The following is a 25,182-nucleotide window of genomic DNA, read 5'->3' as shown; positions in this document are numbered from 1 at the left end:
ACTGTTCGCTAAGCTTGATTGGTGGTGTGTGAGTGAACGCGATGATCACCGAATCCGGCTTGCCGTTGCCGTGCCAGTAAGAGGTAAGATCATTCACACGCGCACTTCACGTTCAACCGTTCCCCGGGAAGCATGCTGTGTGCGCTTCGTTCCGCGTGAAACTCGGTGTGCTTTCCGTACGAGTCCGTTCCCATGTTCGACGATTGCTAGGTGAGCAAGCAAGCGTGCGGAATTCAAAAGAAAAAGTATCCAAAACAACCCCTAGCAACCTAGTTGCGTGAGTGAGTGCATGCGTGCGGGTACGTACGTGACAAGAATTGCAAGTAGCCGCAAGTGAGCCCTACAAACAGAGGTTTTTTTTCCCTTCCTTCTGTAAACGTTTACCATACCGGCGTGTCTTTCGTTCTACGCGTGATCTACTGGCGCAGAACTTGCGGGAGTTCCGGGAGTAAAATGCATATGCAGTCGGATAGTTGTAAAAGAATAGAAAACGAAACCGGCACAAGTGTTGTAGCTGTTTTTCTGCAGATGAAATGCAGTTCGAGGAAATGAGTGCACGTGCATGAGCGTTTGTTATTTATTTGTTTTCTAAAGGTGCCAGCCACGGAAAACAAGCTTCATTACCAACGATTTGGATGTGCTGGAAGCTTAGATTCTAACGTCACGGCACATTAATCATCAAAAGAGCCAACAAAACTAGTGTTGATCGTTCCATGACGTATGGTTGAAATCGCTAACTACGTGGATGTGTGAAAATATTCAGTGCTTCTGATGCGATATTCAGTGCTTCTGATTCTGAAGCGTACACCGGTTGACAGTTTTACATGTCTAATGCATGATTAATGTTTTTTCCCTGTGTATTTTGTTCTGTTTTGTTCTTGATACCCATACACAGGTGCATGTGATTGGTGTGAGGCACGCGTGTGTTGTGTTTAGGGGTGCAGCAACATTGCAGCCGATAAACGAGTGCAATTGTCGGTATACGATTGTGTGCGAGTTGGTGGACATATTCTCGACCCGTTCGTCGTCAACGTTACTGGGTGCAATTGGCCTTTGTCATTCGCACTTTTGGGTCCGGGTCTCTCTCGATGTTGACCAGTGTCCGGGTGGTGTTTCAATCGAAGTGTTTGTAATTCTAACCCTTGCTAACCTCATCGGAGGAGCTACGAAGTTGTTGGCGATACGAGACCAAAACATCGTTGTGAAGTTCGTCGTAAGAAGCTCAACTGACACAAACTGGTAAGTGAGGATCATCATTAGAGTTTGAAGAGTATCACAGTCAGCCAGCGTTCATTTCCCAACCATCATCTCTTACCATTCGTTTAAATCCTTGAAGTTTAAGGGGAAAAAAACTTGCAGAAATTGCATGGTTTTCTGTATTCCATTCTAGTTATTTCATACATCATTTAAGACCTTCTAGAATTTCATGTCAGTATCGATTTACTAAGAAACACGATGGAGTTATTGATACTATAGATGTACGAAGAAGAGCTCCGCTTAGGCACCGCAGTATCTGGTGACACAACACCTTTAATTAGCATCCAAACATGATGGCTGCTTATTACCACCAAACATGCTAAAATAGCCATGATATCATTCCCCGCAAAGGAGTGATTTTTGGGAAACCAAATTTGATTTCAGCATGGATGGATGAAATCATTTTAAACGCTGCCTAACTTAGGAACTTGTTGCTTTGTTCCTAAAATGCATATTACTGTCAGACTACGCCATATTGGGCATCGAGCCTACCCACCGTTATTGTGGGTCCTCGCATGAAGTTTGTTTGTTTCCGTTCGGTCCACGCCTGCCAGTTGTTTGTTTGATTTGTCTGCCATTATTTCTCCACTTTCGTTATTTCCGCAATTCGGTTTCGCCTCTTCAGCATCATTTTGGTGCCGTTTGGTGCTATTGTGCACTGTGTGTCGATGATTTGACCACCTTGCTCGTGCTGCAGCTTCCTTCCTCTTGCTTCGTGCCATGAAGCTCACCAAACGGAAAGAGAAAATGGCCATGGGGCGGCTTTTCCGGCCACGATTACCGAAAGGGGGAGGTTTTTCGTGTCATGCAAATGCAAAGTTTAAGAGCCACATTATAAAGCTACTATGCTGAATGAGCTGCTTTTCAGATAGGGGTAACGCTTATTTTTTGAGTGTGTAGCAATTTCTTTGTTTGTTTTGGCTGGTTGTGGAGTTGGTACGGGCCGGTTGAAGAAGCATACACCCAGACGACAAACCTACTGCTACCGGTAAACTGCGGCGGAAGAAAAAGAAAGCTTTCGCAGGTGAGAAGAAAGTGAAGCATAACGTATGTGCGACGCTCATTTGTTTTCGCTTTCTTCGCAGAATATTAATGGCCGATAACGAAACGAACAAATGCACATATGGATTGTGGTGGGCACGATTTGAATGGCCATAGCTGCGACAAGATGGTGATCGCATCAAATTTGTTGTCGTTCCATTTGATGACGATCATGCAGACGGAGCTTTTTCGGACTGTGATCGTTTAGTGAAAGGTCTACAGGGTCGTTTATTGCGATTGATCCTTGATTTTGTTCCGGTTGTAGTGTGATCATCGTATACTATCAACATAAAACAACACAAAGGTTGTAATACTTTTATTCTGATGAGGGTTTTCAATTTATAAAACAAAACACACAACAGGAGAAAGTTTGTGCGAAACACTCCAATACCATAAATCACCAAAAACTACCCCGAAGTTCAGCTTGTGCCATATCGTGAAATACGTAGCGAAACGTGGTTGTTTTTCTGGACTGTCAACGTTCCTGATACGTTTGAGGCTTTAAAGTAGTGGAGAAATTAATCATACACTCGTTTGTAACACTGTGTTCTAACATGGAAGTTTAAAAACACGAGTGAATAAGATAGTAAACAAAGCTTAACAAAAATTACTGAACTACAACATGAACAAACATGACCGATAAGAATCACTGCGTAGTCATGAAAAGCGGATGATGTCGCTTGTTTGGGGGATTATCATCATACAAACAAATAATCATAAAATAAACAAAGTTAAACGTTTTTTTATAGGAAATTCGTTTCCCTTCGATCTGGTCACCGCACACAGAGCAAGATATAGAATGACGATATTTTAGATGCCGCCAGCTGATAGACCCTTTTTTGCTGTATTTGTCTACAGTGTACCGGAGGGGTTGGTGGTACAATGTATGTGTGTACGAGCCCTCATACACATCCCGTAACATAAACTATACGCGAGTCCGCAGTGTTATGCGCTGGGGAGCTGGAGTTAGCTGTTGATCATTAGTTTGATTGTTTTTGATTGCAAAATTAGACGCACATCTTGATAACCGGTTGTCACAAGTGGAAGTGTTTGGTTGCCCTGAACGAGCTATAAATGAGACGAAAGTTTGACTGCAAAATAAATGCATCCATGTGACTGTTTTTACAAATTTATTTGCACATTACGAGAGGGTTACTCTATTTTGTATAGTTTGAAACATTTCTTTCTCCCTTGAAGCATCCATTATTGGTCAAATAAAATCTTACCGGATGCTGGTCACGGCACCCATAACATAAATTCATTTAATTTTAAGAATTTTTACGGTTTTGATTTTTTTATTATTTTGTTTATGGTTGTTTTATACATCAGAAAAAGGACCCAAATTCCACGAATAATAAAATCATTTCATCCCCACAAACTCTCTCCAACGAAGCGATATTAACAACCTGTTTTTCATTTGAAACTATGTTTGGATGGGTTTTTTTGTTGCTGGTTGTTGGTCCATCAAATCCATTCCACAGCGAGATCATCCCCTGTTTTAAAATTGTGTCTTTTTTATTGCCAATATATTCTGCTAAACGAACTATTTCCTATCGCCACAACGAACACGTTGCGAACACCCTCTCTTGAGTGGGGAGGTTTGCTAGAGGATCATCAGCCAAATGGGATTTTTTTGTTGAATGGTTTACGTTTACGTTTTTTTAGCATGATCCTCCTCTCCGGTGGCTGCAGCACGGTTACACAAACTGGTCTGATGCTGAGGGTCAGGTTGACCCTGAGCCTGACACGGCACCAACGGGTCTTTGATAAGCTAACAACCGAAGAGGCGCTGAACATACGGTTCGCGTTTTTTCCTATGCTGCTCCCTAGCGCCTTCTTTCCCACTCTCGCTCACACTGACAAAACTGCAGCAATCGTATCGCAGCATGAAATTGGTTCCATCCGTCCTGCTGCGAAATGGTGGTGAAGTTTGGGAGGAGATCGATGCGAGGATTATGGTAATGCTTGGGTTATCACACCAAATCATACCTGCGGTGATCATACATAAAAGAACGGAATACAAAAACGTGTCGTAGTACAGACACAAAAACACGCCGGTTTTGGGGCACAGCATTGAAGATGGGATACGATCTAAGATGCGTTCTGCTGTTCAACCGCTCTTTGTCGATCGTTTAGTCTCGCTGATCGCGCGAAAAAAAAAAAACCATCGCCGTCATGTTCCGCCGCCACATCCCATTCGCATGCGCAGTGGCTTTGCGCAGCTGCGAATGGATTGATTCGAGTAAATTGTTCTGAATTATTATGGTAATTGTCGCCTCATTGAGGTTTTCGCGTCCGAACGCGCTGCAAACGCGGGTGAAATATAGATGTTGGATTGCAGCCAACAATAAAGGGAACGAGATTGGACGTCTGCTGTAGGGTGTGATTGGGCAGGGTGGCGCACGATCGTGACGATGATGAAATATGCCGTGCGCGCCAAATCGTGCGTTGGTTCTGATAGAATGCGACCAGCAGTACAGTGCTGGACAAATTTTTACTCTACTTACTCGGTTAAAATGGTCAAAGGGAAAATAAGCATTGAAAGCGTCGTTGGATGGTTGAAAGTTGCAACAAACAACAATCAAGATTGTGCGTGTTTTAGTGGGTGGGGGGGGGGGGGGGGGGGGGGTTGTGTCTGTATGCAAACAACAACAATAAACAAACGATAGAACCACCCCACCATCACATCAGTTGTAAAAGCCGGACGTGCCTCTTTGTTTGCTTTTAATTCGCTTTAGCATTTTGCTAGAATTTGGAGTGAGCAGTGAGTAAAAGGGATTAACTAAAACGTGATCAGCGGACGAGACACGTTGTTGGCACACAGCAATCAAATGGTATCCGATCCAGGGTTGGTCAATCTCGGTGCTATAAAATTACTTACTCATTATAACGTGAGTAATGATCGACTTTGATACTTAAGGATTAATAAGAGATATTTTTTGTGGTTTCAAGAAGGTAAAATCAACTCAAATCAGCTATGTTGATTACTGATTCATACTAATTTTTAAATGAAAAACCAAACAGCAGTTCATTTAACTTGAAATTGGGTTTTGTTCTTATGACCGTCAGGTTATTGTATCTTTTCGAACGTCATAATTGGGCCTATTTTACAGAGAAGCGATTCAACTTTCGTTATATGTTAAATTATAGTGGCAGTTCACTAACATGAGTTCCCAATGAGTACTACACTACGAGTTTGTTATATAGAGAACAACACAAAAACTCTTCGCGTGAAAGGAACAAAATGGTGCGAATGATTGGTTGCGCACGATCTCGACAAAGGGGATCACTTGTGTATCAACATTTTCCATCCATCTCCGGTCGCGGTGGGTGTTAATGATGCGGAAATTGACCCTGCGCAACGGTTCGGAAGCTGGAGCGCTAGAAAAAAGGGTCGTTCGTTTCAACTTTCCGACACAATTTAGGTCGCCGCCTGCTGCATTTGACCATTGCACGATCGTGGATGGATTTTTTCCTCGTGCTGGAATATTGGCCCAACACGAACGCATATAGATTGGTGCGATTTAATTTCGTGCCAAAGTATTTCCACCCAATCGATACCATCGATAATGGAGGTGGGAAGCCGGTAGTTAGATGATGTGTTAGAGTGCAACATAACGATATGGAGAAAATGCTTATGTAAAAAAGTTATTTTAAATATAAAACCAAGCATTATGTACGCCCTTCAATAGTTTCCACTCGCATCGCTTCTTATGTTTCGCTTGCGGTGGCCATTGTTTACAGTAGTACTGAGCTCACCGGTTCACCTCAAAAAGGCAATAAATGCTCATCGATGATTAATTTCCGTATCCGAATGGTTATTTTTATGTAACAAGCTTTACTCTCTATCCAGTTCCGTTTTTCAACACGCCACGTAAATCTGCATAATGCACTAGAGTACAATATGCCTAATCCGTCCGAGTGCCCATCTAAAGTGAAACCGATTGCGTAATGATGGCAGCCTTTAGCTAAATAATAAACAAAAACATGGAACCGTAACCGGGTCGAGGCAAAATGATTACTGCAAAGAAAAGGAAAAGAAGACCAATTTAGAGTGACTGATCAAACTACTGATGAAAAATAGTGATTCATTGGAAATTAATCGAATCATCGATGAAGCATTGTTGAATGGCTGAGGTGCTGATCACATACGGTGGGAACTTATGAAGCGGCGCCAAATGCGTTGAAAATTATTAATAGCCGTCATCAGCCGCCTCAACACGTCGGTCAGTAGCTGAGAAAATTAATCTACCCATTTTCGAGTTGCCCTAGGGCGAAAGAGCAGAAAATAAAATAAAAAAAGACCTACGACTCCGCTTCATGATGTAGCCCGTATTTTTGGGCGTCGGGAGAAAGTGGGCAAATTATTAATGACAATTTTGCACGCAATTTTTCCACTGCTGAATTTACAACATTGTCCAATGTTTGTCTTTCGTGACCGGGAAGACAGATTTGCGGTTGCGTAATTTTGGGCCCAAACGAGGGTGGCGCTGTGAAGATGAGTTTTGTCGAAAATGAGAACCCATTATTTTTGGTTCACCCACTAAAATGATCTCGCAAAAGGAAGGTGATCTTTACGTCAACACGATCACACAACCCCGTACTGTGCTGGATGATGCTTTACACAGCCACCGATCGGTAATGTGTGAATCTTCACGTCTACGTTGTGTTACGAACGTGGTCGGACGCAAACATTCTACTTCGTCTGGATTGAGGAAAAGATGTTTTTCACGTGCGAAAATTGCTTCACAACACAACAACAGCAAGCAAAGCAACAACAAAAAACCCTTCAACACGTTGCGTGGAAAACTTATAAACAAACGATTACGTACTGCTGCGGCCCACCACCAGTGCATCTTCACACACGCTCTCTCGATCGATCGATGAGATCGAGTGAAAGGAAAAATGTGTGCAAGAATTACACATCTTGCTTGTTGGGATGCTTTTGCTTCCTTCACTTTTCGCTGCATGTGTTTCGGTGTCGGTGCCTGATGGACCACCTTTATTTATTTATATGCACTGCATGGTTTTGTGGAGTTTTTTCATCTGCAGCATAAAACATTTTCTACATCATAATCATACACGAACTCCGTAGATGCACCGGACAAAAGGAAGCAGCAAATGTGGAGTATTTTTTGTGTTGTAAGAGAATTCCCACCGAAGAACGGAGAAGCAGATGCGCTTGGGGCTCTGGTGGTGGTGAATTCCTGGCTTCAAAATAGACGTGTTATAAAATTCTCCACGCTCGGCAAATGATACCTGACCGTAAAGTTTTACTGCACGCTAATTCACATTCACATTTGATTCGTACATTTTTGTTTCGTTTATTGAAAGAGTGTCATGTCTTCCTTTTACGAGACCGATTTTCCCATCCTTCATCAGCCCGGTATTAGTGGGAGTGTTATGGTTTGAGTTCCAGGGAGTTCCATAAAATAATGGGAAACTATTGCTATATTATTTAATCGTTAATCATTAAGCGCTATGCAGCGGTGGATCAAACGGTAGGCGGAGTAGGCGGTCGCTTAGGGCCTCGCCGTGTCGGGGACCCCAAACAATTTGTGCCGATTGTGCGATTTTTGGAAATTTAACAGCAGAGTTAATTTATAGCACAAAATCTAATTAAAAACGTAAAAAAATGATCAAAAATATTTTTCTTGGTCATATAAAACATTTGTGATGCGATAAATTAAATGCAGAGAAGAATATCGACTTTGTGACTTAAAAATATAAACGAAAGTGCACCAGGATTTTCGAATGTATAGCACCAGGAGAGCATCCACGGAAGAGGTAGCACCTAGTACAGCAATTTTGGTCGAAAACCGCCGAGAGGTATGCAATATTTAAACACTAACTTTCCCGTTGGTGAAAAAAAATTTCTTCGAAAATTACCAGTTTCCGAATGTATAGTACCAGGAGAGCATCCACTTTGATCATGTTTGAGTACATGAGTTTAAAGTACACCTCCCTAACACCGATAATGCCGTAGTAGAATAATGGACCCCCCTTTAAAAATTCCGCCCTGAGCCTCCAAGGGGATTGATCCTCCACTGGCGCTATGTAAAAGATTAAACTTGAATGATGAATGTCTCCTACTGGAAAGCTAAGAGAGCCCACCACCTAAGCAGGGTTGGGTGAAGCAGTGATTCTGTCACATTATTTCATCTTCAAACAGGTGTTGCTTCGACCTGCATTACGCTTCCTTAGCAACCGTACGACTTCATGACGGGTCGTGAGTGTTCATTTCTTCATCTCCGTACAGCATCAGAAAAAAATGATTGCTTTTAATTTTGCCTACGCTGATGTACTCACTTTTCCATCTTCTCATTTAATTACCGTCCATTTTCCCGAAACAACGCAGCGCGGGGAAAATGTTTTCACAATGGGTTTGCGGTAACTGGGGGTGTTGATTTTTCTCCCTTTTGCTAAAAGCATTTTTCATGCCTTTTGCCAGAAAATGGCTCTTTTAACTCATCCTCAACCACCACCTAGGGCCACCGGACACTCAGATAAGCGCATTATGTTCCCTTCACTTAAGGTTTGCACTAAACTTCTTAGATTGCTTAGATCTCAATCGGTGCCGTTTTATGGGATTTGATTGTGCCGCACGTAATGTACGGCCGCACTATTTAAACTTATCACCGGCAAGAATCTCTCGCTATGCCTTTCGTACCCATTGAAAACCCCGATCTTCCCAACACCCAAGAAACGAACTGACCCAAATTCGTAAAAGGTGAGAACTGGATCAACTGACCGGGTGGATTCAAACCGAGATGGCCCTTTTTCTTCTCCTCGGCTGAAACTAAAACCTTCTTCAACGCGAGGGTGGTATCGCACGGGTTGGCTTTTCCGAGGGACGTTGGGACTTTTATCGAGGGATTGTAGAAATGTTTGGCTTCGCTTTCGTATTGCCGGCGGGGGTGACTAAACGACTCTTCCACCGGTGGATGGACAAAGATCTGACAGTGTTGTGTCTCCAGTTGGTGTCTTCGTACAGCAGGAAAGGAGGCCAAATGGGGACTGGGACGCATTGACAGCAACCGGCCGGGAGGTTTGTGGATTTGCCCATTTGTGGTGTTTGATGCTTCTTCTCCGTGGTGTATTCTCTCGTTGCTCAACTTCAGTGTGCCTTTCGTACAACACATCTTCCAGGTGTAATGGAGACTTTGCGTCTAAGACTCTTTCGGGCACGGACCGACATCCGATCGACCGTCTTTCGAGAGAGGGAAAGAAAATACCATGTTTGTCTTTTAACATTGTCGAGTTATAATCTTCATTGCCGAAGGTATTTGCTTTCCTGGTGAGTGGAGAAATGTGGAACAAACATGAGCATCATTGACCGGACACCCACCCCCGGGGGTTGGGTGGGTTAAGATGTCACTGCGCACTGATGACATTTACGATGATGAACATGGGCTAGCCTTTTGTGGTGAGACAGTCTCCCCCATTCTTGTTGCCGCTTCGTTGCTGTCTTCGCACTTTTATTACTGTTAAAGTCAATGTTTTCCTTGCTTTCTTTACCTAACTCTTTAAGTGGAGATTTTGGAGTTCTGTTGGTGAAGTCTTGTACTTCTGCCTTTACCATAGGTACGACTAAAGGCACTTATTCCCCTCAACTATTAATTGAGATCATCTCATAGTAACTTGACCAAGGTTAGCGTGAAGCGTACCCTTGAGATTAATTTGTATATCTTGACAGGCAACTGGACAGTCCCAACTAAGTCTTAATGTATACTGTGCCTGATAAGACAGGCTAACCCGCACTGCAACGATACCCGGCAATCAGCGTCGTCATGTTCAGAGATGCATGTTTCCATTTCCAGTTTTGTGCGCCAAGACGGTAAATCAGTAGCTGCGGCACACGACGTGACCACAGTTAAAACTGTGTCAGGAGAAATGTTTGTCTTTCGTGTCTGCCGTGTGTAGGCAGTTGGAACTGGGACAGTTGATTCCACGCGAGGAAGCAGTTGTAAACGGTTTGCTGGTGAATGGTGACTATTAAACGATTTTTAAAATGACAGACCTTTTTGAGGTGGCTTCCTCTCGGATGGGGAACTCACGCCCTGTGCATAGACTCATTCTGTTTACCTAAACTCTTTAGCGCTGGTCATCTTGTCTGGAACGGTGTTGTACAAGCTGTGCGTACATGTGTGTGCGCGTTTTAGGTCCGGGCGTTGAATGTTGCAACGAGTGCAAATGTGCATTTCCGTCCCGGTCCGGTGCTGAACCCCGAACCGTGTAGCAGTGTTACGATGATGGAAGAATTTATGGTTATTGCCGAAGCAAAAGGGCACCGCAACACTAACTAGAACAGCGGTGACCGAGCATCGTGTGACCGGAGACAGCCGGAGACCGGCCGAGTTTATTACACGAGACGTAATGCAGTTGGACTTCGGTGGGACAGATGGACAGAGCGTGTCGTGACCGGTGTGTGATGACATAATGCTTAGCTTGGTTTGCGCATGGAAGCAGATTCCGAGCTCTCCGTGCTACAATTAGAACAGTAAACTGTACTATAAATCTGCATAATGGGGCACATTGCGATTGATTTTGAAGGCAAAATGAATTTCATGATGGTTTCGGTGACAATGAAGCGGTTTGCTTTGTTGCTTGAACATTGATGTTGATAGTTAGAATACGTGCTTAGTATAACATGTTTAAATTTTGAGTTCAATCAATTGCCATTGAAATATTCCAGTGATTCAGCAACAAATAAAAACATATAATAGAGAGTTTGGAAGAACTTATCTCTTCCTTAGGAGAAGTTTAATATTGTTTTAGTACTTCTTCTAGGAGGGATGACTCTGGATTAATTTCTTATTGTAGAAGGTATTTTTTAACTTTACCTACAAGTCGTTCAATTAAGCACAAAAGAAATTTGTTCAACTCAATTTATTTAGAAATTGAAAAATTTAATTGGTTCACAATTATTAAACAACAATGATTGCGATACATTTAAACGTTACTTCTAGTAATCAATCTCCCTATTACTGGATACGATCGATCGGGTACAGCCTACACAAGCTTTCAGTACTCAAAAGTTCGCTCCCGTTGGGTTCGGCCTTCGCAGATCAATCAATCTTCCACTGCACGCCTTCCTTAAGATCGTTCCCATGTTTCTCTTCCGTCACCATATTCGCCAATCTGCAAACGTCACCCCTCTCTAATCCATCAAGCCGTGGCTTCAGGCTTGTGGAATGTGTCCCAAACCGTTGTTCCAAAAATGGCCCTTGTCGCTACGCCGTTCACGCACCGGCAATTGCGCGTGATAAAGTAGATTATCCATGGTGTTTTTTTTTTCTAGATACTTTCCCATCCCCACCCGGAGGTCCGCCACTGGACCGATTCGCTACGCGCAATCTTCGCTACGGATGGTGGCATTTTCCAACGGGTTCTGGCCTGAACCTTCCGGGCTGTTGACCGCTGTAACTGCCCCGGTACTAACTGTACCTTCGGTTGGGGGAGGTTAACTGTGTGAACCACTCGACCAGCTGGGTAATGTAATTGCTTACTCTGCTGATGCTTTGAGCTATCCACAGAGAAGACATTCGTTGTTTAGGAATGTGTTTGTCTAGCGAATAATTGTGAGTTGGAACACCTTTGGCCTGGTGCTGGTTAAAAATGTAGATTTTAAACCAATATAAACTTCATTTATACAGCAAAAGAACTGTCGAACTCGTCTCAGGAATTGAAGTTCTTTCGTTAAGATGTATAGTCATTGAAATTCTTAAGGCATTACCTGTTAGTTATGTAAAACCACGATGGCTGAGAGAATGTTTAGAAGGAATGCTCACACGCACAATCATCATTATGAGGTTTTAGATGATCTTCTATCTCGCTCGATCTCTCTGCCCAACTTCAAGTTCAAGGGGTCTGTCAAAAATGACGGGAAATGTTTTATTCATGAACAGCTCGTCCAAAGAATCTACCAGATTGATCCATTTTTATTCTTTGAGCCTTGACAAAGGGTGAGAAACGTTGGTCCGGGAAAAACAGTTCCCGGTTTTGAATCGACTTCAACGAAAGGGATTCTTTTACAGTGTAAATTAATGTCGAGGGCGTAAATTTAATAACAGTGCGTATGCTTTTAATTTTTTACAGCAAATTTAATGTTAGTGCATTACCCTTCCTGCTACAGAGGGAAAAATTGGCATGGACTTCCTGAAATGAGGTCAATATTCGTGTGTTGTACACCCCCCGCAAAGTGGTAGTGGAGCGAACGGAAGCGCCTGAAATTATGCTAATTTAAAAAAAGCACACGCGAACGCAAATGGCATACCATCAAATGAAACGTTGGATCATTTACCTCTTTTCTCGATAAATGTATGTTCTGTGCTGTTGTTTTTGCTTATTCCTCATTTATGCACAGTAATTTTCCACCGTGTAAGCATTTCTCCTTGCTTGATACACCCATTCGTTCTTCGTTTGGCAGGCAGGCTATAATTGCGTTAAACGTTTGATAGAAAAGTGCATTTTTTAATTTAAAAATTCACAAAGCCGGCCACTCCCGAAACCGGAGTTGGAGGATGGGCTGGAAAGTTTTTTTTTGTTTATTTCTCCAAAACTGAGCCACCCACTGGGTCGTTTCACTTTCAACAAAAATCTCACTGAAACCGAAACCGCCAACCGACTGCGGTCAATTAGAAGCGGGGAGTAACGACGCTGGGGATACTTATTGGTCCAGCTAATTACTAATTACAAACGAGTGCTAATACGCGGCACGCATCGTGGTCGCTGTGGAATGTAAACGCACACGCCCGTTCGCATGGTGTTGTGGCGAACCGGCCACAACTCCCAGACGCATCAGCACATAGAGAACAAGAGAGGACAATAGCACATAGAGAACAGTCGCAATCCCCAACAACGACAGCAATTCCTGGAATACAGTTCCCCGTCCTTACAAGCGCAACTGCGCAAGCAGTTGCACTGAAAACAATGCAAGGGATTGTATTCACGGATACAACACACATACAGACCGTGCAGCGTTAGCAGTCTGCACAACTCAGTCTGGATCCAACAGCCAACGTGAAAAGGTCTGCTCCTTCGGTTACGAGTTTAATAATAGTTTATAATAAAGATCAAGAAAATATTTGTCGGCCACAGCATTGGCTACATTGGTGACCCCTGACAAACTTTATTAGTGTTCCCCGACAAGCTACATAGTTGATCTTCCACGATATTATAGTAGTGATCCTGTGTTTCACGTGGCAATCCTTACGAACGGTGCCCCACGCAGCACCCTCGCAGTGCGTTCAACGAGCCAACTCGCGTATCGCGCTCCGCGCCCGACAAAAAAAAAAAAAACACGTCCCGCGCCCGACAAACACAACCGTGTACCCGCGAAACCACGCTGCCAGTAACCTGACGTGTGAAAATGAATCCGGAAACCAAATCAACGAGCCAAGAGGACACCCAAAATGCGACGAAAAATCCGGAAAATACATTGACTAAGGATGAAGTTTCTCCGCAGCTACAGTTGCTAAAGATAAACTATCCACCATTCGACGGCGATGACGTGGATGTATGGTTTGTCTGCCTCGAAGCAGCGTTTGAAGTGAACGGCATAAAAGCAGACAAAACTAAATTCAACGCTCTAATAGTAGCACTTGGCACTCGAGCGAAGCATGTATATTCGACCATTTCTCGTTGTGCTGAAATGACAACCCAGACCCGATACTCCACACTGAAAACCGACGTCGTGGCTCATTTCCACCCATCTGAAACAAAGCGCATTTCCACCCTGTTAGAAGGAGTAACTTTGGGTGATCAAAAACCTAGTTCGCTCCTCACACAGATGCGACGTACTGGTGGAGTAGGATGCAGTGACAAAATCCTGGCCAATATTTGGATGCGAGCATTACCATCGACAGTTCGTTCTATTCTTGCAGCCATGTCCACGGCTACCTTAGACGAACAAGCCCAGGTTGCCGATAAGATCATGGAAGCCCCCCGAAACGAAATAGATTCCGTACAAGTTACATCACCTATCCAACATCAAACATCACTGGAATCGCAAATCGCCGCCTTAAGCAAGAAATTTGATCATCTACTAAGAGAGCAGCATCGGCGCCCATGGAATCGACGAAACAGTCATCCGGGGAGACACAACGGAAATTATCGCAGCCAGTCTCGAGAGCGTGATTATTTCATCTGTTACTACCATCGCCGCTATGGTAGTGCAGCAAAGAAGTGTGAGAATCATCAAAATCCAGAAAAAAAGTGCCAATTCACTTCGGTTCCAAAAAACTAAGTGGTGTGCAGCCTAGCTGCACTAAACTTGAACAGGTAAACCGTATTCATATTTTGGACCAAGCTTCACACCAAAACTTCCTGATTGACACAGGTGCAGACGTTTCCGTTATTCCGCCAACACTAAAGGAACGCGATAATCCTTCATCAGAACATCTTTTCGCAGCAAACGGAACAAAAATAGCAACGTTCGGCACAAAACGTCTTACACTCAAAATTGGCCTGCGTCGTCCGTTCACCTGGTTATTCACCATAGCAGATGTGAAATCACCCATCATCGGAGCTGATTTTTTAAGCCACCACGATCTGTTGGTAGATATACGACGAAACAAAATCATCGATAACACCACACGATTAGAGATATCAAACATCAGCAGCGTTTCCGAGCCAGTCATCAAATCGTATGATTCAACATCACCATTTGCGGAAATATTAAGTGAGTACAAAGACATCACCATGCTTAATATCAATCGCAAACAAACAAGTGCAAAAACTGTTCACCAAATTATTACTACTGGCCAACCTGTTTTCTGTCGTCCACGTCGTTTACCCATTGATAAGCTGGAAGCAGCGAAAGCTGAATTTAGATTCTTAATGGAACAAGGAATCTGCCAAGCTTCCAAGAGTTCTTGGGCCAGTCCTCTACACCTGGTCAAGAAGGCTGATGGAACATTTCGTCCTTGCGGCGATTACAGGAGCTTAAACGCTATAACAGTTCCAGATCGATACCCAATACCTCATATCCAGGACTTTTCAAACATTCTCCACAACAAGACAATATTCTCGTGCATCGATCTACAACGCGCTTATCACCAGATTCCGGTCGCACCAGAAGATATTCCAAAAACCGCTATCACCACACCATTCGGATTGTTCGAATTTAAATTCATGACGTTCGGACTCCGAAATGCAGGTCAGACACTTCAGCGACATCTTCACGACATTTTAGGCGATCTAGATTTTGTTTTCCCTTACGTCGACGACTTGTGCATCGCTTCTAGCAGCATTGAACAGCACAAAGAACATCTTCGTAAGGTTTTTCAACGTTTAAAGGAAAATGAACTAGCCATCAACGCAGCTAAATGTCAAATCGGACTTAATGAAGTAATATTTCTCGGACATTTGATTACTGCTGAAGGAATCAAACCATCAAAAAGGAAGGTAGAAGCCATATTAAATTTCCCACAGCCAACAACAGCCAGACAGTTAAAACGATTCCTGGGAACCATAAACTTCTATCGTCGCTTCATACCGCACGCAGCGAAGAACCAACAAATCCTCCAAAACATGATGCAAGGAAATGTTCGCAACGACAATACACCATTGACATGGGACGAAGATACAACAAAAGCTTTCCACCAATGCAAGCAAGATTTAGCTAGTGCAACTCTACTCGCTCACCCCTGTGCGGATGCCAAATTAGCGTTGGAAGTAGACGCATCTGGCAACGCAATCGGAGCTGTATTGCACCAAATTTGGAAAAATGAACGTCAACCACTAGCGTACTTCTCTCGTAAGCTAAGCGCAAGCAAACAGAAAGCCAGCACTTACGATCGAGAACTTCTCGCAATATACGAAGCTGTGAAATACTTCAAAGATCATCTCGACGGTCGTGAGTTTTGCATCTTTACCGATCATAAACCATTAGTTACAGCTTTCCAACAACGTCCGGAACGTGCAAGTCCAACTCAACAACGTCACTTAAGCTTCATCAGCGAATACACCACGGACATCAGACACATTTCCGGAGCAAAAAATCAAGTAGCAGACATGTTAAGCCGTTTAGAATCCATCGATAATCAGCCAATAGATTTCGAAGACCTAGCAGTAAAGCAACGAACAGATCCAGAGTTACAACATCTTTTGACAGACCCGAACACATCGCTTTGCTTAAAGACATTCCAAACGCATCTAACATCGACACCAATTTTCTGCGACATATCCACCCAGAAAATCAGACCCTTCATTCCAAAAGAGTTTCGCAGGCAGATCATATCAAAGTTTCATGGTGCATCTCATCCTGGCATTCGATCGACAACAAAACTCGTATCCGACTCATACGTATGGCCAGCAATACGGCGTGATTGCAAACATTTTGTAATGCACTGTATTCCATGTCAAAAGTCGAAGATAATACGTCACAACAGATCACCGATCGAACACATAGCCATGCCAGACAATAGGTTCACACACATTCATATGGACATTATTGGACCTATGCCACCATCTGAGGGAAATCAATATTGTCTTACCATAATAGACAAGTTTACCAGATGGCCCGAGGCTATGCCAATTCCAAATATCACTGCCGAAACAGTAGCAAAAGCGTTTGTCAACGGTTGGATCGCCAGATTTGGCGTACCAAGCAAGCTAACAACAGACTTAGGCAGACAATTCGAATCCGAACTCTTCAAAGAACTTCTCTATCTTCTTGGAATAAACCATCTGCGTACTACACCGTACCATCCTCAAGCAAATGGACATGTAGAACGCATGCATCGCCAGCTCAAAACAGCTTTGAAATGTCACAACACCCCCAGTTGGACATCAGCATTACCAATAGTATTACTCGGAATGCGAACTTCATGCAAAGACGACATAGGAGCATCTGCAGCTGAATTAACCTACGGTACATCGCTTAGACTACCAGGGGAATTCTTTGCCACCAACGAAAACTCCAGCACCAAGCCAACAACAGATTTCGTTGAAAATCTAAAAAAGACAATGGCAAAGCTTAAGCCAACTTCCACCTCCCATCATTCTACACAGCGACCTTTTGTCCAAAAATCATTGGAAACCTGCACACATGTCTTTATTCGAACCGGAGCCATCAAACCGCCTTTAACTCCACCCTACGATGGACCCTACCGCGTCATTCGGCGAAAAAAGAAATATTTCATAGTAGACATCAACGGAAAAAGTTCATCCATATCCATCGACCGTCTTAAAGCAGCATTCGTACATAACGAACAACAGCAAGATATTCCTGGTAAACCTTCACTGGAACCTCGCACTACATCCTCAGGACGACACGTGAGGATCCCACTCAGGTTCTTAAAAACATAGGGGAGAGTATTGTGGCGAACCGGCCACAACTCCCAGACGCATCAGCACATAGAGAACAAGAGAGGACAATAGCACATAGAGAACAGTCGCAATCCCCAACAACGACAGCAATTCCTGGAATACAGTTCCCCGTCCTTACAAGCGCAACTGCGCAAGCAGTTGCACTGAAAACAATGCAAGGGATTGTATTCACGGATACAACACACATACAGACCGTGCAGCGTTAGCAGTCTGCACAACTCAGTCTGGATCCAACAGCCAACGTGAAAAGGTCTGCTCCTTCGGTTACGAGTTTAATAATAGTTTATAATAAAGATCAAGAAAATATTTGTCGGCCACAGCATTGGCTACAGTGTGGAGGGGTTTTCGATGGGTATTGGGAAAGAAATGTAACGATTTGACGAAAGGCTGTGTTGTGAAAGGCTCATCGATGAGTTGCCCCTCCATTAAGGGGCCAGCTTAGTGGAGTAATTAGTGGTGAAGGGTTTTGTGTATTGTTTGGGTATTGATGGCCATTTGGATGGTTGGGAGCCAACCGATGGGAACGGTATTTAATCGAAGATGCGATGAGTTGAATGATATGCACGGTGGCCAGGAGATCAAAATAACTGCCACAGTTACATAGATGTGCCTTCCCAACGTGAAACTTCAAATGGAACATTTTATTTCAATTATGCTAAAAATATGTCAGCATTTCTCTGCGGGTTTATTTATGTAAATGACTCAATAATGAGTAGACTATGGTGGAGTACATTTTTATCGTAAAAGCTCTTTTCTAATCGATGGTCAATGTTTCGATAGCTGTGATCGCAAAATGAGAAAACATTTTCTCCAAACTAATAATTTAAAATAATGTATTATTTTAGGAAAAATATTTAACTAATCGGCAAAAGAGATGAACAACATGTTTTTTGCATAATTTGAAATTAAGTCGTCGTTTATATGACATACAGCTACCAGCTAAGCCGAATGAAATATTTGTAAAGCTAGCTTCAAGCTACCACTGGAACGTCATAAGTACAATACTAGGGTGAGACTGTTCTTGGATGAAGTTTAAAGGAAAGTTTTTTAAAGCTACTTTCGTCAAAAATTCCATCACCAAAACATCCCTTAGCGGAAGTGATATTACACACTCGTAAACTCTCATAATTAATGTAATGTCCCAATATCTTTAATCAGCTCAGCGGGTTTAATAAACCCGTAAGCATCCATATCAATTATCATAAAAAGAGGCATATCAAATCAAACCTATTGTGTGTCGACCTTTTTGTGTCGGCATCCAGCCAACGAAACCAATATTCAAATAAAAAAAACGGAAGCAAAACAAAGTCCAACTGTCAAAAGCCGGCGGATACTTCGGCCCTTTTATTTAAGCCTAAACCATTTGCTGCCCAACGGTGCATAATTGGGCGCTAATGTTGAGCCCATTGTGGAACGCACAACCATCATAATTCATATCTCACCGATCTGTTACCTTCGCCTTCGGAAGGCTTGTCATTTGTTTCGGGCTTAGCGTCTTTGTACATTGGAAAAAAGAAAAGCTCCCTCGGCTAGGGTGGCATCTTCAGGCCTTCCCGCGGGTGGTGATTGGAAGAAAACGTTTAAAAACCTTTTTGTATCCGTGTTTGTAACGAATGTGCGACTTCCCATAGTGGGGGAACTTGAGGATCGTATCTTCTTTTCCCCCATTCAGTACGCATCAGTATGCAAATGACGGAACATAATGAACACATCCGCCACAATGGCAGTAGGCTGTGGGTAAGCGCTTGGTAGAGGAAGCTCTTCAGACTGTTCGGGGAGGGCAGTTTGCTTTGCATATCAGTGTGCATTAGTACGGAATGGGATGGGAATAAATACAAAAACCTACCGCTTGGGGACAGAGTAGTTTTGGAGCATCAAATGCACGATGGGAATCCGCACGTTTAGGATCTGGATCATCAAAGTTAATGATTCTCCCCCCCCCCCCCCCCCCCCCATGGGACAGGTTGTGAGGGGGGAGTTTCCGCTGTCCGGGCAGGTTGAATTGTGATTTATTGGGCTTCCTATTGAGGCATGCATGCATCGTACGTGAATAAACTTTATTGTGAATAAATATATCAAAATTATTTTTTCAATTGTATTCATTTCAGAACTATGGGCAGTACTGGTTACACGTGCATAAGGCGGACATTTTGTTCCTTCAATATCCTCATATGGGTAGGTAGCAATAACCTTTAAATTATTAAACCTTCCCCGTATGTTAATCTATTGGTGTTTCTTACTCATTAAAGCTCTGCGGTAGTGGATTCCTAGCGATAGGCGTGTGGCTTCACTTTGCCTATCCAGGGTATGCCACACTACTACCCGACCATGCCGTACTCAGCGCTGACTGCATGTTCATAACGGTCGGTGTGGTCAGCTTCGTGATCGCGTTCTTCGGATGCTGTGGGTCTTGGTTCCAATCAAGATGCTTCCTAGTTATTGTAAGTTGCATTTGGGAAAACCATTCCCCAAAAGGGTACTACTTCTATCAATGAAAATCGATTTGATTAGGTCTCTCAATCAAAACGCCTTCAAGTATGCGAACAGTGTTATTAGAGCACTCTTCATGAAGCTCCCGTGCAGTCGATTGCATACTTTTAGGCGAGATGAGAAAGAAAGTGAGAGTATTGTACATCAACTTAAGAATTCGTACAAACTTTCCTATTTCACTATCTGTTTTTCAGTACTTCACACTGGTGGTACTATTGTTCCTCAGCGAGTTCTTGCTAGGTTCGTTGGCGTTTGTGTTCCGAGGAGGCATTGGACGTATGTTGACACAGGAGCTAAAGTATGGCATCGAGAAGCACTACAATGTGTCGGATCGTGGAGGTTTCCTAACTCCTTCCGTTGCTGCTATTTGGGATAACCTTCAGGTGGATGTAAGTAGAACCTTTTTGTATGAGAAATCTTCAGCTACTGATCAATTCATCTTCTTTCTACTCCTAGCTACAATGCTGTGGAGTATCATCGTACGAAGATTGGTACGATATCAGTGCTTGGCCCAGTGAGCGATGGGTGCCACAGTCCTGCTGTCGCTCTCAGTATGGATCAATGTTTTCGGAAGGATCTGGTGATGAGCTAGCAAACGTCGACTGCCGAAAGTATGCACCATTAGTGGAGACATTCTCAGGGGAGTTGTGCCAACTAAATTGTATCGCTTGGTTTCTTTCAGAGCTGGAAATCCTGCACTCCTATGGGATAAGAGCTGCGGTCAGATTCTTCAGATGTGGTTCGTACAGCGACTTCACATAGTGGGCACGGTTGTATTAGTAATAGGCTTCCTACAGGTAGGGATGATAGAAATTTTTCCAAGTGAAAGTCCTCTCTACTACATAATCCCTTACCATTCTAGTTGTTCGGTCTGATATCATCCATGCTACTGTTCTGTACCGTCAAGCACAAACGTTCCTCGAAAACGTACAAATCCTATTCACCTACCGTGGACACCACACTCAACCGCAATGGCACTAGCCCCACCTACATGGACATGGACTGACTGTATGACTGAGGATGATTGGTCTTCAGTGGATTGAAAGCTCAATCACACTCACCAACCATCATCATCCAGCATAATAGTATCACAACACGATAGAACAACAATACTCACCAGTCTTGAAACGGGAAACGTAGCTGAACGGCTTCCCATAGTTCGGGAAGCAGTGGCTAAATGGTTGTATATACGTGCGGAGGAGTGCACGTGTGATCTTTGCTGCATACAGTAACATCTGTATGTCTAACGATTGTGCCAAAAAGAAGCGGGAAATTAAGCGAATCCACATAACAATCCATTTTAAATTGAACGATAAACACGACTCGCAGGAAAAACGTTAGAGCGACCAAAATGGAAACCAATTATAGTTTATATAGTACGACACACAAAAAGGGACACACTCCCTGATTTGTGATCGATGTAGGGTGCTCTAGCTGTAGAACGTAGAATACTGCACAGTTTTATTTATACAAATCTGATTTAGAATAAGGCTTTCTGGCCAACCTTCATTCCGCGCAACTGCCTACCAAAACTACCAAAAACGTTAAACTTCCTTGGAGTTGAGTGAGGATAAAGTGAAAAGTAAGAGGATCGCCTCGTAAAACGACCGTTACACATTCCCGAACGATTACTCAGAAAATAATCTGCATGATAGAACGTTAAGTATTTACAGTACGAATAAATTACTACAAAGCGACACAACGGGTTCACTACTTTTTCGCATCCTCTAACCCCACCAGAACGGCACCGATTTGATTGAGACGATTGAGCACGCTCTTGTTTAGATTTACAACTGCTCCTTTAGGTACTTTCTGTAACAGGGAATGCGCGTTAGATTCTTTTCTTTCCAGAAAGAAACGTTATGATTTACCTCAACCACTGCATTGAAGACATTGGACAGCTGCTCGACTATTCCAACGAAGCCTCTGTACAGTGGTTCATCCTTAACGTGATTTCCAAAGTAATCTTTCTGCTGCGTTTGATCAACTAGTGCTGGAACCTGGAATGTAATGAGGACAACTTGAATTGCTATACACAATATCACAACTAATTGTGCTCCTACATTGCCCTTGTCGACGAACTTCTTCTGTACATTTTCCAGCTTCGTCAGTATGCTAGAATCAAGGTCTTCTTTTTCCAGCTTTGCTTCGCGCATTGCAGGTTGTTCGTTAGACAGTAATCCGTACACCTGCAAGGGATGGTAATGCTTGCTGAAACTACCCACAAACAACGTTGGGTTCTTCGAAAACACTAACCTTGTTGTTTCCAACGTACGTCACTGTATTCAGCAGCTCACGGTCAGCTTGAATTTTAGCCTGCACTTCGCCTGTGTTATGTCCCGGCAGGGGGAAACATTGGAACTGATTTACGAGCGACAAAATGGATATCACTAACAATACGCTTGTTTGCAGACGAAACTCCATCACGAAGTCAAACATCCGCGAGTATTTTTGATTAGAAAAGATCCAATTAGAAAACTCCGAAACCTCATAAACGAGTACGCCACAGACACCACGCAGAGACTTTAACCTCCAACTCAAACCTGATCAGTTCGATCGAACCGTACGTACTGACATGTTCGGCATCTCCGATCGAGCCCTGCCCCGAAACGTATCTCAGCATCGTTAGCCCAAAATTGTTCCACCACCTCGGATCGTTTCCAAAATCTTCAAAGCAGGCAGAGCAGGCTAGAGAAGCAGAAAAAATAGCGACAAATATTAGCTAACGGCGTGGAGAAGGCGAGCACAATGCGTTCCATGACGAGTGCCCAAGACACTGGAAGGCCAGCCGGTGTCCGATTATCTAACGCAAAACGCAACACACTCGAATTTTGTATGCGCATCAACAATGGCCAATGGAAGGGATGTTTGAGTGTAGATGAATGTTTGGGTTTTCCATCATCATTCGGCGGTGGTGTTGATGATGATGATGATGACGATTTGCACGCTTGCAGTCGCCGGCTTTGCAGGTAGAAGTGGGGTGGATAGTGCATCTGTTCGTGGCCTCGATTTGCGAGGCGTGAACGATGCGCTGAAGGTGGAATAAGATGCAGTTTTCCTAATTTTTTCTGACCGATTTCAGGTAATGGTGTTAGTTTGTTCAATTGTTCAACAGTGGAAAATAATAGCTTCGTTGAACAAATTATTCCATAATTACAACGAGTTTATTTTTTGGACTTGCTAAACTGTAACTGATGAAGGTGACTCGTATTAAAACTCGTATCCAAACGATGGCATTGTGCATATCACGCATGTAGGAAAACTTTACAGAAGCTATTTTGGAGATTGGGCACCTTATGACTTCACTATATTTACATACATTTCCCTACTACTGTAAAATAGGTTTGCTTGGTTTTGATAATAATTTAGCTACATCTCTTCTTATCGCCTCAGTCCAACCAACCCGGCACCAACGTCATTCAGCTTTTCGTTGGCCTGTTTCTTAAATCCATCCAGCAGCTTCTTCGGTGCCTACAAAGCAAAACAGTTTGCAGTTGGTTAAAAGCAATGCAACGCAATCTCGCTGCCATAATTTGCAACCCTTACCGCTATCACCGAGTTGATGAACATGTTCACCTTGGCGGTCGTTTCCACCAGTGGTTTCGTGATGAAATAGAACTGATCGCCCGTGTTGCCGTACTTGTCCGATTCTCGGATGTTATCGATAATGGGTTCAGCCTGCAATGCACAAAAGTTGGATCATTTGCCTAACAAACGAAGCAAATTTCTTAATGTAATTCCCTTACATCAAAAAAGCTTTTCACTTTGTGCTGCACATTGTCGTACTTGCTGTAAATGTTGGACGGAAAATTGTCCACCTCCTTTCGGGCGTTGTCCAGGTCTGGTGGGTTGTCGTATATTTCCAGTGCGGCCACCTGTCCCAAAAATTGCAATGAGCTCATTCGTTTCACTGTTGTTGGCAGACTGTTTTTCCCTGGCAGCAATATCACTTACGTAAGTATTTCCCACTTTGGACACCTGTTTCAGTTCTTCGTCGTACTTTTTGTCACGAAATTTGCCATCATCGTGACCACCACCGTAGGGAGCGCCATTTGCTAGCAAAAATGCACCAACGATCGACAGAATAGCACTTGATCGTACAATCATTTTGCTTTTGCTTGTAGTTCAACGCTGTAACTTATGAAAACACTAAGAACCTTTCGCCTATTTACACGCTCTTTACAGTAAAACTTCTAAACTTAAACAAACACCTGATGTCCCGAAGTTATCCAAAGGGTTTGTAGTAACGAACGTTTCGAACTGACTGCACGATTGAAACTGAAAGTGAAAAGAACGCACAGCACCTCTACCAAGTCTGGCAAGTAAGTCTCGTCCCCTACACCATCCAATCTGAGCAGCTTAAGCTCCGAATCGATCTTTCACTCTTTCTCACTCTCCCATCCTCACAAAAACATCTAGAAGAAACAGCAATGTGACCCGACCGGCTTACAGAAAATAAATAAAATCAATCCCTTCCCTTCTGGTGCTCTGTCACACCTCTGCATTAAGCTTTCCACTCCCTTAACAAGCCGCACGCGATTCTTCTACGATCGACAGCGACACACTTAGTCCACTAAGGGGAGTCCACCGTTCTGCGGCATCCATGAGCTCCATGTGGTGTTTAAGGGTGGGGGAGGCTCGATTTTTCGAAACCACGGCCAAACGGTGCCCATATTGTAAGCCGGCTTTTGCGCGGTTTTTCGCCTTTGCCCAATAGTAAACAGGTGAGGTGATATGGCCCCCCCCCCCCCCCCTATGGCAACGATTACTTAATGCGTTATGCAGTCGAGCTGGTCGGATGGGTCGGTATGCCTGACTGACTGACTCACTGACCGTTTTACGAAGTAGGTTTATGCTCTCCCGATGCGAGTAAGGTTCGTCGCTTGCTTGCGGCATGGAGTCACATTCACACAGGATTCCTGTAAACCCTCAATAGGTATATTTCCAATGTTTTTTTTTTTTGATAAAAACAAGAAGGGGGAAGAGCTAAAATATTAAAAACGAGAGGAGATAGTTTCTCTTGTTGTGCTATTTTTTGCCATAATAATGATATAAATGGAT

At 43.4% G+C, this 25,182-nt stretch overlaps 3 protein-coding genes across 5 annotated transcripts; 1 reads left to right on the top strand and 2 right to left on the bottom strand.

The window, feature by feature from the left end:
• The first annotated feature begins 123 nt into the window (after positions 1 to 123).
• LOC128300822 (tetraspanin-9) lies at positions 124 to 21,813 on the top strand. Of its 3 annotated transcripts, none has more exons than XM_053037025.1 (8): positions 124 to 210; positions 896 to 1,239; positions 19,740 to 19,806; positions 19,881 to 20,072; positions 20,316 to 20,510; positions 20,578 to 20,732; positions 20,804 to 20,918; positions 20,984 to 21,813. In XM_053037025.1, the coding sequence occupies exons 3-8, from the start codon at positions 19,744 to 19,746 to the stop codon at positions 21,125 to 21,127; spliced, it is 864 nt and encodes a 287-aa protein (XP_052892985.1). In that variant the 5' UTR covers positions 124 to 210; positions 896 to 1,239; positions 19,740 to 19,743; the 3' UTR covers positions 21,128 to 21,813. The 3 variants fall into 3 exon arrangements, with proteins under 3 accessions (XP_052892985.1, XP_052892986.1, XP_052892984.1); XM_053037026.1 differs by having other exon boundaries at positions 130 to 299; XM_053037024.1 differs by having other exon boundaries at positions 130 to 1,239.
• LOC128300823 (uncharacterized) lies at positions 21,723 to 22,545 on the bottom strand. Its single transcript, XM_053037027.1, has 4 exons — positions 22,378 to 22,545; positions 22,185 to 22,310; positions 21,993 to 22,121; positions 21,723 to 21,933 (listed from the first exon to the last, which is right to left on the bottom strand). Exons 1-4 carry the CDS (start codon positions 22,543 to 22,545, stop codon positions 21,832 to 21,834), a joined length of 525 nt encoding a protein of 174 aa, XP_052892987.1. The 3' UTR covers positions 21,723 to 21,831.
• Positions 22,546 to 23,502: 957 nt separating this feature from the next.
• On the bottom strand, positions 23,503 to 24,228 carry LOC128304874 (uncharacterized). Its single transcript, XM_053042115.1, has 4 exons — positions 24,076 to 24,228; positions 23,868 to 23,996; positions 23,668 to 23,799; positions 23,503 to 23,592 (listed from the first exon to the last, which is right to left on the bottom strand). The coding sequence occupies exons 1-4, from the start codon at positions 24,226 to 24,228 to the stop codon at positions 23,503 to 23,505; spliced, it is 504 nt and encodes a 167-aa protein (XP_052898075.1).
• Between the last annotated feature and the right edge of the window lie 954 nt (positions 24,229 to 25,182).

The sequence above is a fragment of the Anopheles moucheti genome, chromosome 3, assembly GCF_943734755.1.
Source record: "Anopheles moucheti chromosome 3, idAnoMoucSN_F20_07, whole genome shotgun sequence".
Taxonomy (NCBI): domain Eukaryota; kingdom Metazoa; phylum Arthropoda; class Insecta; order Diptera; family Culicidae; genus Anopheles; species Anopheles moucheti.
Note: the sequence above shows the minus strand (reverse complement) of the source record. Positions and strands in the feature narration are given on the sequence as shown.